This window comes from Alnus glutinosa, chromosome 6 (assembly GCF_958979055.1).
Source record: "Alnus glutinosa chromosome 6, dhAlnGlut1.1, whole genome shotgun sequence".
NCBI lineage: Eukaryota > Viridiplantae > Streptophyta > Magnoliopsida > Fagales > Betulaceae > Alnus > Alnus glutinosa.
This window is the reverse complement of record NC_084891.1, coordinates 939,565-952,410: the sequence shown is the minus strand read 5'-3', so window position 1 is coordinate 952,410 and position 12,846 is coordinate 939,565. Positions and strand designations below refer to the sequence as shown.

At 43.2% G+C, this 12,846-nt stretch overlaps 1 protein-coding gene across 1 annotated transcript; it reads left to right on the top strand.

Moving 5' to 3' along the window:
* The first annotated feature begins 10,727 nt into the window (after positions 1-10,727).
* LOC133870598 (UDP-glycosyltransferase 88F5-like) lies at positions 10,728-12,463 on the top strand. The gene has a single exon (XM_062307760.1). It carries the CDS (start codon positions 10,781-10,783, stop codon positions 12,233-12,235), a length of 1,455 nt encoding a protein of 484 aa, XP_062163744.1. The 5' UTR covers positions 10,728-10,780; the 3' UTR covers positions 12,236-12,463.
* Positions 12,464-12,846: the final 383 nt, after the last annotated feature.

Genomic DNA, 12,846 nt, shown 5'->3' with positions numbered 1-12,846 from the left:
GTACCTGGTAAATCAGAGTATGACATCTATCTAACTATGCAGCGGAAAACATAAATCTAATAGCGGAAATCATATATCAAACTCTATCACCAATTAATTACAATAAGAGCCATTTAACATCTATTTGTTTAAGTCTTTCTTCAATATAATGAATACATAACATAAATGGCTTGACATAGATTAGGTTACACAAGTGTCACAAGCCATAACAAAACCTATAAAACTGAAGACACCCGTGGTCCTGCAATTACGACTGTCACGGCGAGCTTCGGTCATAATATCCCGCATGCACATCTATAACACCATCACTACGACCGGAGTACCTGCAGCCAGAGGAGCATCATCTATACGGTTGTGGGGGTTTGCCACATCCGTATAGGTGAAATGATGAGTTCACCGCCTCAGTACATAATACCGAGACCTCAGTGATATTAAACTAACTGGGTTTTCGCAATGAACGAACTTTTCTTTTTAGTCTCGCGTACCCTATAACAGCTACCAATTTATAAAATTTTATTTGAAAACCCCCATAGTTGATAAAGCAAACACCGATTATCAGAAAACATTTAAAGCATACTATGTAGTTGGACCCATACGTAGAAGTTCCATTGGCTTGGAAGCAACCACGTATAAACCTACCTACACTAATACTTTTATGTTGGTAGCTCAAATGCACATAGGTCTAAAGTTATTGACTGTGATGACACTGTGCCTCAGGGCATTACAACTTCATGTCAAAGCACATAGTTGTCCATGCGGTTACTAGAGTAAGACTCTGATATCCAAACACTTCTTACTGATGTGCCATGACAATCCATCTACCTACTCCCAAGCCATACTGATATCGCAACCAATAGTGTCAAAACCAAGCACACTAAGCTTAAAACATGCCATCTCGCTCTTTAGTACAAGCTTGCTATCATTTTCCGAACATGGTTAACACGGAATCCTAGGGCATTACAACTTCATGTCGAGCACATAGTTGTCCATGCGGTTACTAGAGTAAAACTCGGGTATCTAAGCACTTCTTACTGATGTGCCACGACAATTCATCTACCTACTCCTAGGACGCTGTATTACTCATACCGAACCATGACAATATTCTTGTTCGTCCAAGCTCAATGTTCTAAAATTATGCAACTAGACGATAGCAGTATACATAAGCTCTTTTGCCATTAAAACTCTTAGGCATACTAAAACGTCTAGCATAAAAACTACAGTATTCTATATCATGAAAACACTGCATAATTTAAATCATGCTATGTATGCTATGCATGCTGATAAACTGCTGAACTGAACTGTTATTGGGCTACTGCTGGGTTACTGCTGGGTTATTGTATGCTCATGCTCTATACTACATGCTCTATGCTCTTTGCTTGACTAGTAAATATTGCCTTACTGTACCATACTGATAAATCATACTTTTAAACATTTTAATATTTCATCCAAAACATGCAACACACTATACTTTACTCTAAAACTATCCTTGATATATTTGAACATACTCTAAAGTACTCAAATCAAACAAAATAGATATATTCAACATACAGTTGGTTCGGATTTATAAAATACATATTTTGCTAATCTAATAAACATAAAAATAATAGTTTCTCAGTGAGTAAAATATCACCTGGCTGCATTGGACTCTTGACTTGAACATCCCCTCGGATTCTAGTCACTTGGACTCTACATTGGAGAATCAATTGAAATCTCCAATCAATACACTATCCTGCAAACATTAGTAACGTTAGACTACGCTATGGAACTCTATATTCTATGACACATAAACCACCCGCGTGCTCACACGTCGCATTACTCGCTTCTAGGGCTAGCTTGGTACATTAAACTATTATTAGGTTTACCATTGGTTCATGGTTCCTATTGTATCTTATATATTAATTAGAAGACGCATTTTACTATTTTATTTGCCTACTTATTATTGTTAAGTCATATTATCATTGTTAATCTTTTTATAGCTTGTTGCTTATTTATTGAGTTACCTAACCAATTTCCTTATCTTATTTCTCATTCTTCACTTAGTAATAAGATGAGGACCTTAACCATTAATTGACAATAAATTCCCTAGTCATCCCAATGATCTACGACAATGAATCCAACTTTAATCAATTCAACGTTACCCAACTTACCCTAAAAATCCTCATTTACATATCAATGCCAACTTCTCTTATAAGTGAGAATACCTACCTAAAGTCTTTTAGCCCATAGGGGTCCCAATCATCAAAACAATTCAAACAACTCTAACAAACCAACCTTATCCATTAACAATTCATCCTTTAACATCAAAATGCACTCCTACACTAATTCTAAACTCATGAAATATAATTCAAAATCAAATGAACCCAATCTCAACCATAGGCAACATAACCAATAAATCAACCTCATATTCAACTCAATATCAATTACAATCTACAACAATAATTAATAACACCCAAATCTCAAAGTATCAATGATTCTAATATACGATCAATCGTCCAACAAAACAACATAAGGGCTAACCATAATCTTCAACGAACAATTAACCACTACATTCCGATCTCTAAACAAACTCCCAAATCTCTAGATATCAATAAATCAAATAAAACAATTCAAGGGTCAACTATAATTTAACCACTTGATTTGTAAACAACAACCAACGATTTGTACAAGCCAACATAACCAAAATACATTTTTCTAACACTACTCCATCGTGGCAAATTGAATACTCAACTTCATATACAACACCCCTTCGAATAGCACCCCATGAGAAACTCCAAAAATCTCCAATTGTAAGCCCTATTTTCGGACCCAAATAAAGCCCCCACAAATCAATATGATTTCAAGCTTCAAACCATACCATTTTAGCTCCAATGGGCAAAACCCCTTAGTAATTAACCCAAAAATTTATCTAAACAACATCTAGTGTTTGAAGGATCTTTGCAAGATCCAAATAACACAAAGCCTAAATAATAATCAAGATTAAACTCATATTTTACAAGATTTAACAAAAAAGCTCAAAAATACAAGTTTAGCGATTTACCTCAAAACAATCGCTAGAAACGTAGATCGGGCTTCGTAGATCACGTTTTCGAAATCAAATTTGAATTTTGTCACAGTGCTGGGAGGGGAAGAAGGGTAAAGTTGGAATCTTGAAGAAATGAAGAATTCAGGAGAAGCCGAAGAAGAAAGGGAGTTGCGAGAGAGACACGTGGTACAAGAGTTATCATTAGCTAAGGGGTTGCGTTCCAGCTGGAGTCACTAATGCGGTCCAAACGGTGCGTCTAGGAGAGCAAAATCTGGGACACCGATATTAGTTAATAAGGGCCAGCTATTGGGCTTGGTGTGGGACTATGCTTATTGGGCCTAGTGCAGGTATATTATTATCTAGGAATTAATGGGCTTAATTGTAAGGGGCTATAAATATAAGGCCTCTAGGTTGCTAGGGTTATCTTTTTGGCATTTACTGCTTTTGTCTCCTGGAGGATGGCACCTCGAATTCTGCCATTACTGTCATTCTCCATTATCATTAATACAACTGTTGGTACAGTTTCCGGTATGATGTGAATCTGCACGTTCCTTTGATGTTCTTCATGCTTCTCAATAACTCTGCAAAACAACAAAACCTAGGGACCCTTCCGGGGGTCCCGCTCCGATGCCTAAGTTAGCTTCTGTGGGGAAATAATGCTTTGTGCATAAAATTGAGTCTTAGTTTATACCTGGGGTATGGGCCTATTTATAGGCATAGAGGTGGAGTCAAACCTGGATTAGGACTCCTGCTCCTTGTTGATCTAGAACTGCTGTCCGAGTTCTAATTGGACTTCAATCCTTCACTAGACTTCTAATTGGATATCTTCTTAGACTTCCAATCTGATATCTTCTTAGACTTCTGATCTGATATCTGTTTGGACTTTATTAGACTTTTGAATCTCCTCTTTGGATCGGGTTGAGTGGGATTTATCCCCAACAACAACTACTGCCAGCAGTCCTCCATTACTTTTCCCTTAATACCCAGCATTATATCTACCCTGTTCCAATTTGGTATCAGAGCCCAGATCCCAGTCTATGAAAACCAGTTCTGCTGCAATGGCTGAAGATTCTCAACAGTTGGCTCTGCTACAGGGACAAGTTACTAGCCTCCAAGCTGAGATGGCCACTTGGGCTGAAATTCAGAGCACCCGTGAGGCCGTGGAGCGCCTAACATAGATGGTACAGCTCCTTATGAACGACTGTCCCAGAAATTCAGAAAAACAACCTATCCTAAACACTGAAACCCACCCGGACATTGACTCCCCAAACAGACACACCCACCTCCATTATGAGCCTCATCTTCCTCCTCCTAACCCGCTCCCCACCAGCTTTGGCGGGGAGTCCCATTCCCTTCCGGAAAGTTCCCATTTCGGGGAGGGTCTTAAACCCAAGACCGTTAGGCTGGAATTCCCACGTTTCGATGGGGAAGATCCGGGAACTTGGTGTTGCCGGGCTGAGCAATTCTTTGAAATGTTTTGTACTCCGGACACTTAACGACTCTCCATTTACGCCTTCCACATGGATGGAAAAGCCCTGGTATGGTTCCAGGAGCTCAAGGCCAGCAATGAGGTCTCCTCTTGGACGGATTTCATCCGGGCTATTCAGATCAGGTTCTGCCGGGGTCCCTACGACGACCCCATGGAAACCCTTTCCAAGTTGAAGCAGGAAGGTCCCTTGGAGGATTACAAGAACCAGTTCGACATTCTTGCTCTCAAGGTACACCAGCTACCAGATGAGCATAAACTCAGTTGTTTTCTTGGTGGGTTAAAAGCTGAAATCCGACTACCCGTCCGGATGTTCAACCCAAGGTCCTTAGTAGAGGCATACTCTCTGGCCCGCATCCAAGAGGAGTGTTTATCCAACTGGGTTAAGGGCGCCCGACCCCCGTGGCGGTCTATCCCATTTCAGCACTCCCCGCGTAGTTGAGCTCGGAGTTACCACTTGGCGGTGGACAGGGAATGTTTCCTCGGGCTAACCCAATGGGGCAATCCAAGGTTAATTCACAAGCCCCTGTGAGACAAGGGTTTAACCAGAATCGGGTCCCTCACCCGAACCAGGCATTGGTTCCGGTGCAAAAAATCACTCAAGCACAGATGGAGGATTGACGCCGTCGTGGCCTTTGTTACTCGTGTGACTCAAAATGGACTCGCGGCCATGTGTGCAGCGTGCCCAAACTGTTCTTAATCGAGGGCTTGCAAAAGGAGGCGGAAGAAGAAGGGAACCCGGTTGCCCCAGCTAAGGAGGACCCAGGGGAGTTCTTCTTAGAAGAATTTCCAGAAATCTCTCTGAATGCTATTACAGGCACCCTAAGCCCGAAAACCATGCAGATCGTCGGAGTCATCCGCTTCCACAGGGTTATTGTCCTCATTGACTCGGGAAGTACCCACAATTTCGTGGATACAAAGTTGGCAGCCTCGTTGGGACTCCAGCCCCAACCCCAAGACGGAATCACGGTCCAAATAGCTAACGGTCAAGAAGTAGCGAGTCCCGGGCGTAGCAGGGAGGTGGAGGTCAAATTACAAGGGATCAACTTCCGGGCGGATTTGTTCATCCTACCCTTGGCCGGGTATGACACCGTTTTGGGCATACAAATGGCTCTGAACCCTTGGGCCAATTCTCTGGGACTTTTCGGCCCTCACTATGCAGTTCTCATTGGGCGGAGTTCCTTGCACTCTGCAAGGCCTACGGCAAGGGCCTAGGGTGAGCCTAGAAGGTGGGGATTCCTTTAAGCTCCCTAAGTCAGAGAAAAAAGGGATGCTGCTACATCTAGTGGGCCACTCCATAACAGGGGCCACGAGATCCGGGAAACACAAGGTCGATTACTAGACCTAAGGCCAGACAAGCAGTCCCCTATACCCGGCCCAGTAACGGGAGTTTTGCATTAGTTTGAAGGGGTCTTTCAGGAGCCCAAAGGCCTTCCTCCCTCACGAGCCCATGACCATTCCATTGTGCTGGAGGTAAGAGCCCAGCCCGTTTCGGTCCAACCCTATCGGTACCCGTATTTTCAGAAAAGAAGAAATAGATCGCATAGTCCAAGAGCTGTTGGACTCCGGGGTGATCCAGCCGAGTCACAGCCCCTTCTCATCCCCGGTCTTGCTAGTGCGAAAGGCCGACTGCACATGGAGGATGTGCATGGACTACCGAGCTCTCAACAAGGTGAAAGATAAGTTCCCAATTCCCTTAGTTGATGAATTATTAGACGAATTATGGGGTTCTAGGGTTTTTTCTAAGTTGGATCTTCGATCCGGCTACCATCAAATTCGGGTAGTGGAAGCCGATATACCCAAAACAGCCTTTAGAACCCATTCGGGACACTATGAGTTTCTGGTTATGCCCTTTGGGCTAACCAATGCCCCGTCCACTTTCCAAAGTCTAATGAATCACATTTTCCAGCCCTATCTATGGAAATTTGTGTTAGTTTTTTTTTTTTATTTTATGACATCCTAATCTACAGTAAGGATATGGACACCCACCTAGAACACCTCACAAAGGCCTTAACCCTGCTACAACAGTACCGGCTTTTTGCCAAACTCTCTAAATGTAAATTCGGGTGTTCAGAGGTGGAATACTTGGGCCACATCATTTCGGTTGAGGGGGTTTGTGCTGATCCGGGAAAGATCCAAGCTATGGTCGATTGGCCCCTCCCCAAAACAACCAAGGCACTTAGGGGGTTCCTAGGGCTGACTGGTTACTACCGGAAGTTTATCAAGGGCTACGGATCCATAGCCGCACCCTTAACAGCCATGTTGCGCCACAATTCTTTTACATGGACAGATTTGGACCGAGAAGCCTTCCAAGCCCTTAAAAAGGCAGTGTCACAAACCCCTGTTCTAGCCCTCCCAAACTTCTCCCAACCATTTTTAATTGAATGTGATGCTAGTGGGGTGGGCATAGGAGCGGTGTTAATGCAGAGTAACCGGCTGATAGCTTTTCTGAGTAAAGCCCTCAAGGGCAAGGCCTTACACATGTCAGTTTACGAGAAGGAACTGTTCGCTTTGGTAACAGCAATCCAGAAATGGAGGCCATACTTATTGGGCAAGCCCTTTGTAGTGAGAACCGACCAGCAGAATTTAAAATTCCTACTGGAATAGAAAGTTGGCACTCTATTCCAGCAAAAATGGATCACCAAGCTGCTGGGGTACGATTTTGTGGTAGAGTACAAAAAGGGAGTGGAAAACAGGGTGGCTGATGCCCTATTAAGGAAGGAAGGGTGGGAAGAAGATGGTACCCTCTTCTTACTATCTATTCCTACAGCAGAATGGGTTGAGGACCTCAAGCAGCAGTACCAGAGTGATGAAGACCTACAGCCACTATGCGAGAAATGGCTGAGGAACGAGCTGGACATTCGGAAGTACTCAACCCGAGATGGGGTCTTGTTATATAAGCAGAAGATTATTTTGGGGCAATCCCCTGAAATCAAGGCCCAAGTGCTCAAATTTGTACACAGTGATCCTATGGCGGGACACTCAGGGTATGACAAAACGATCCAGAGGGCTAAGCAGGATTTTTACTGGAAGGGCATGCGGAAAGAAATCAAGAGGTTCATTAAAGAATGTGATGTCTACCAGCAAAATAAGCATTAGAACACTCGGCCAGCAGGGCTTCTTTAGCCCCTTCCCATCCCAATCCGAGTCTGGACTGACATATCTATGGACTTCATAGAAGGCCTGCCTCTCTCACAAGGGCACTTCGTGGTTCTGGTAGTGGTGGATCAATTGTCTAAGTATAGTCACTTTACAGCCCTCTCTCACCCTTACACGGCGGCCAAGGTAGCCCAGCTATTCATAAAGAATGTCTTTAAGCTCCATGGGATGCCCCAGTCCATAGTCTCAGACCGGGACCCCACTTTTACCAGCCTATTTTGGATAGAGTTATTTCGGTTGCAGGGAACTTCATTGAAGCTCAGCACTAGTTATCACCCTCAGACCGACGGGTAGACGGAAGTGGTGAACAAAAGCCTAGAAAATTACCTAAGGTTTTTTGCACAAGACAACCCTAAGGAGTGGAACCACTGGCTTCCCTGGGCTGAATACTGGTATAACACCAGTTGGCATTCGGCCATCAAAATGACACCCTATGAGGCGGTCTACGGGGTTCCACCACCGAGACTCCTCAGCTATGTCCCTGGCACTACTCGGGTGGAGGCAGTGGACGAGGTGCTCCGCAACCGGGAGCAAATCCTCCAACTACTCCAACACAACATCAAACAGGCCCAACAAAACGCATGAAAAAATATGCAGATCTAAAGAGAACAGAGCGGGAATTGAAGGTGGGCCAAGGGGTTTACCTGAGACTCTAGCCGTACTGCCAAACCACAGTCTCCCATCGATGGGCCTTGAAGCTCTCTCCTCGGTTCTATGGGTCTTTTCGGGTGCTTCGACGAGTGGGGAAGGTGGCCTATGAGATCGAGCTACCTCCGGAAGCTTGTATTCACCCAGTCTTCCACGTGAGTCAGCTAAAGCCGAAACTGGGATCCGCGGTGGTGCCCTTACCGAAACTGCCTCCCGTTGACGCACGAGGGGTTCTTCAGCCAGAACCTGTAGAGGTGCAAACCACCGACGACGCCACGTGGGAGGAGTACCACCATCTCAAGGACGCTTACCCACACCTTGTGGGCAAGGTGTTCTGATCGGGGGGGTAGTTGTCACAGTGCTGGGAGGGGAAGAAGGGTAAAGTTGGAGTCTTGAAGAAATGAAGAATTCAGAAGAAGTCGAAGAAGAAAGGGAGTTGCGAGAGAGACACGTGGTTCAGGAGTTATCATTAGCTAAGGAGTTGCATTCCAGCTGAAGTCACTAATGCGGTCCAAACGGTACGTCTAGGAGAGCAGATCTGGGCCACCGATATTAGTAAATAAGGGCCAGCTATTGGGCTTGGTGTGAGACTATGCTTATTGGGCTTGATGCAGGTCTATTATTATCTAGGAATTAATGGGCTTAATTGTAAGGGGCTATAAATATAAGGCCTCTAGGTTGCTAGGGTTATCTTTTTGGCATTTACTGCTTTTGTCTCCTGGAGGGTGGCACCTCGAATTTTGCCATTACTGTTATTCTCCATTATCATTAATACAACTACTACCAGCAGTCCTCCATTACTTTTCCCCTAATACCCAGCATTATATCTACCCTGTTCCAAATTTGAGTGGTTAGATTTTCGTAGATCAAGAATTTTCCAAGAAAAATAGGAGAAAACCTTGAGAACTTGGGACCCTTTTTAACAAAATAGGCTACTGCCTCTTTTATTAAAAAGATGCCACCTCTTTTATTTAGTGAAGGGCGGCCCTTCATTATTTTGATGCGCAGGGCGCATGTGGGGTGCAAGTAGGGGTGGGCAAATTATCCGCCTACCGCCTACCGACCGCTTACCGAACCGAACTGAACTGCCTACCGACTTTAACCGACTAATTTCGGTTCGGTAGTCGGTATAAAATTTTATTCCGAAAGCCAAATCGGCAGCCGAACCGCCTTTTAAGCGGCAGCCGAACCGAACCGCCTTTTAAGCGGTAACCGAACCGAACCGAACCGAATGCTATTCCGACCGATTAACCGAACCGACATAAAACAAAACGACGTCGTTTTAGTAAGAACGAAACGTATGATCATTTTTTTTCCTTTAAAAAAATCAAAACGACGTCGTTTCATTACCTATTTTAACCGAATGTTAACCGATCGCCTATTAACCGCTTAACCGACTTAACCGAAATAAATTCACCGACTACATTCCGACAAAAGTCGGTTAACCGACCGAATTAACCGACTTAACCGCCTACCGAACCGACGCCCACCCCTAGGTGCAAGTCTGCACCTCACATCCCCCTTTTTTTTTTCTAATTTTTTATTATTTAATTATTTTATTTTATTATTGGAAGGCCATTAGGCCTTTGCATCACGTGAAGGGCCATTTGGCCCTTCATTTGTTTTCCCATGTGGGGCGCAAGTCGCCCCACTCATTAATATATATATATATAATATATATATATATATTATTTACTCTTTTTTTTTTCTTTTTTTTTTTTTAATTTTATTTTAAATTTTGTTTTATAATTTCTTTTCTTTGAACCTAAAATATTCTCTTACATTTTTTTGTTATGGCAATTATTTACAAGTTCATAAAATAAAAATAACATACTTTATTTTAGTTTACCACATTAAATAGACTTATCTTTATTTAATCCATATAAACTCATTATTATTATTATTATTATTCTATTTTACCTCCATTATATTATATCTCCATAATATAAATATTACCACCTAGAATACAATTATTAGTCTTATCTACTAAACTCTCTATTTAATTGCTTGGTCTTTACAAGCGGAGGGAGAAGCGGGGGAGGGAAGAGCACGGTGAAGCAATTAATCCGTGAAAATAAGATGCAATTTTTTTTAGATGAGATGATGGTTTTTGATTCGTTCAATTTAAATGAATACCCAAATCAAAACTATTGCTTATTTACAATAATCTAACCTAAACTCAGAGCCCTGACAATTTTAACTACATGACTAGCACAATGTGAATGTTCAAAGATGTCATTATTGACATCCACCAACTCCAACCCTCCAAGCCTCCAGCTCAAAGACATCATTAGTGACGTTTTTTTTTTTGTTTTTTTTATTTATTTATTTATTATTTATTTTTTTTAATTTTATTGTAATCTTTTCCTCTGCTATATATATGGAGTAGATCAGCTCAGGTTCATTTGTCAATTACGTTGTCAAACACAAAGCCAAAAACAAAACCAGAGAAGCCAAAGTAAAAGATGGTAGACACAATCGTCCTACTCCCAGCTCCAGGCATGGGCCACATTATCTCCATGGTTGAGCTTGGCAAGCTCATCCTACGCCACTACGCCCACAAATTCTCCATCTCCGTCGTCATCACCACCGGCTCCGATTGGGACACCCCAAGCATCCCCGCCTACATCCACCATGTCTCCCAATCCAATCCCTCCATCTCCTTCCACAGCCTACCCTCTGTCTCCGTTGACACCACCCAAACTCGCAGCTCCGCCGCCATAGCATTCGAGTTTATCCGCCTCAGCTTAGCCCATGCCCCACATGTACTCCAACAAATCTCAAAATCATCTACTATTCGTGCCCTTATCATCGACGTTTTCTGCACCTCGGTGTTTCCCATAGCCAAAGATCTCAACCTTCCTGTTTATTATTTCTTCACTTCTGGTGCTTATTGTCTCGCTGCCCTGTTATACCTTCCCAAGATCCATGAGCAAACAACCGAGAGCTTCAAGGACCTCACCACAACTGAGCTTCACTTCCCAGGAATGTCGTCACCGTTGAAAGCAACACATATGATTGAACCAACACTCGACCGTGACGACCCTGCTTATTGGGACATGCTCTACTTCTGTTCACATCTTCCAAAATCGAATGGGATTATAGCTAACACGTTTGAGGACCTGGAGCCAAAAGCCTTAAAGATCATTGCTGATGGTGCGTGCGTTCCTGATTCGCCAACTCCGCCGGTTTACTCAATAGGTCCTCTGATTGCTCACTCAGAAGAGCCAGCAGGTGATGATGGAAATAAAGGTGATAGAGCGCCTGAGGATGAATGTTTGTCGTGGCTTGACAGCCAACCGAGTAGAAGTGTTGTGTTCTTGTGCTTTGGCAGCCGAGGAACGTTCTCGGTGGCGCAAGTGAAAGAGATAGCCCGTGGGTTGGAAAGGAGTGGGCAGAGATTCTTGTGGGTGGTGAAAAAGCCACCACACGGTGAGAAAAGCAAGCAGGCTGAGAATTTTGCTGCAGAGTTCGATTTGGAGGGTATGTTGCCGGAAGGATTCCTGGAGAGAACCAAAGATAAGGGGATGGTGGTGAAGAAGTGGGCACCCCAAGGGGGTGTGCTGAGAAAAGAATCAGTTGGGGGGTTCGTGACTCACTGTGGGTGGAACTCGGTGTTGGAGGCAGTGGTTGCAGGAGTGCCGATGCTGGCTTGGCCGCTCTTCGCCGAGCAGCACCTGAACAAGAACGTTTTGGTGAATGATATGAAGATGGCTATTGATTTGGAGCAGAGGGAGGATGATGGGTTTGTGAGTGGGGATGAGTTGGAGAGAAGGGTTAGGGAGTTGATGGAGTCGGAACAGGGGAGAGAGCTCAGAGAAAAAAGTTGGAAGATGAGAGAAATGGCTTTGGCTGCTTTGGGATCAGCATCTGGTTCGTCTTCCAGAGCCCTGACCAAGTTGGTTGAGGCACTTGGATAGTGTTTGAAGTAATTGAAAAATGTGATGGATAGGAAAATGTAATTGAGCAGGAGCTTCAGTTTTTTTTTCCTCTTTTTAAGATTAGAAAAAGAAAATGAAAAAACAAAAAAGGAAAAAAACTCAAGCCACGTAGGCTTGAGTGTAAGATGGGGGTAGAGTTGAAGTAAGAATAACATATCCCTAGTGTATTTTCGATTCTTATCAGAAAATAAGTGGTTTATATGTTCATTGATGGCCGAGTCTGTTTAGTATAAGTTTAAAGTAAGAGAGAGAGAGCCTATTCCCAGCTGTTTATTATTTGATGTGACAATAAAATTCTTTGAGGGCTGGCCACCATGACAGAAATATGGGGGGTGATCACTACCCCCAAGAAGACAATTACCGGTGGCCGCGACGATCCCTAAGCCATGGGTTGGTCGCACCACCGTTGGGGTTTTGTCTGTTAGAGCATATTGGAGAATTTAATTTCAGAGATTTATTGCAATTATTGTTATCTTCTATAAATAAGATTTGATTTTGTATATATTTTTTTTTATTCGGATTATTGTCGATATAGAAGAAAAGAAAAGCAAAAGAAAGGAGGCAAAAAAATAAAAAATAAAATAAATAAA

Excerpts from the sequence above, each read along its gene's own strand:
- LOC133870598 (XM_062307760.1), top strand. The coding sequence starts at position 10,781 with ATGGTAGACACAATCGTCCTACTCCCAGCTCCAGGCATGGGCCACATT.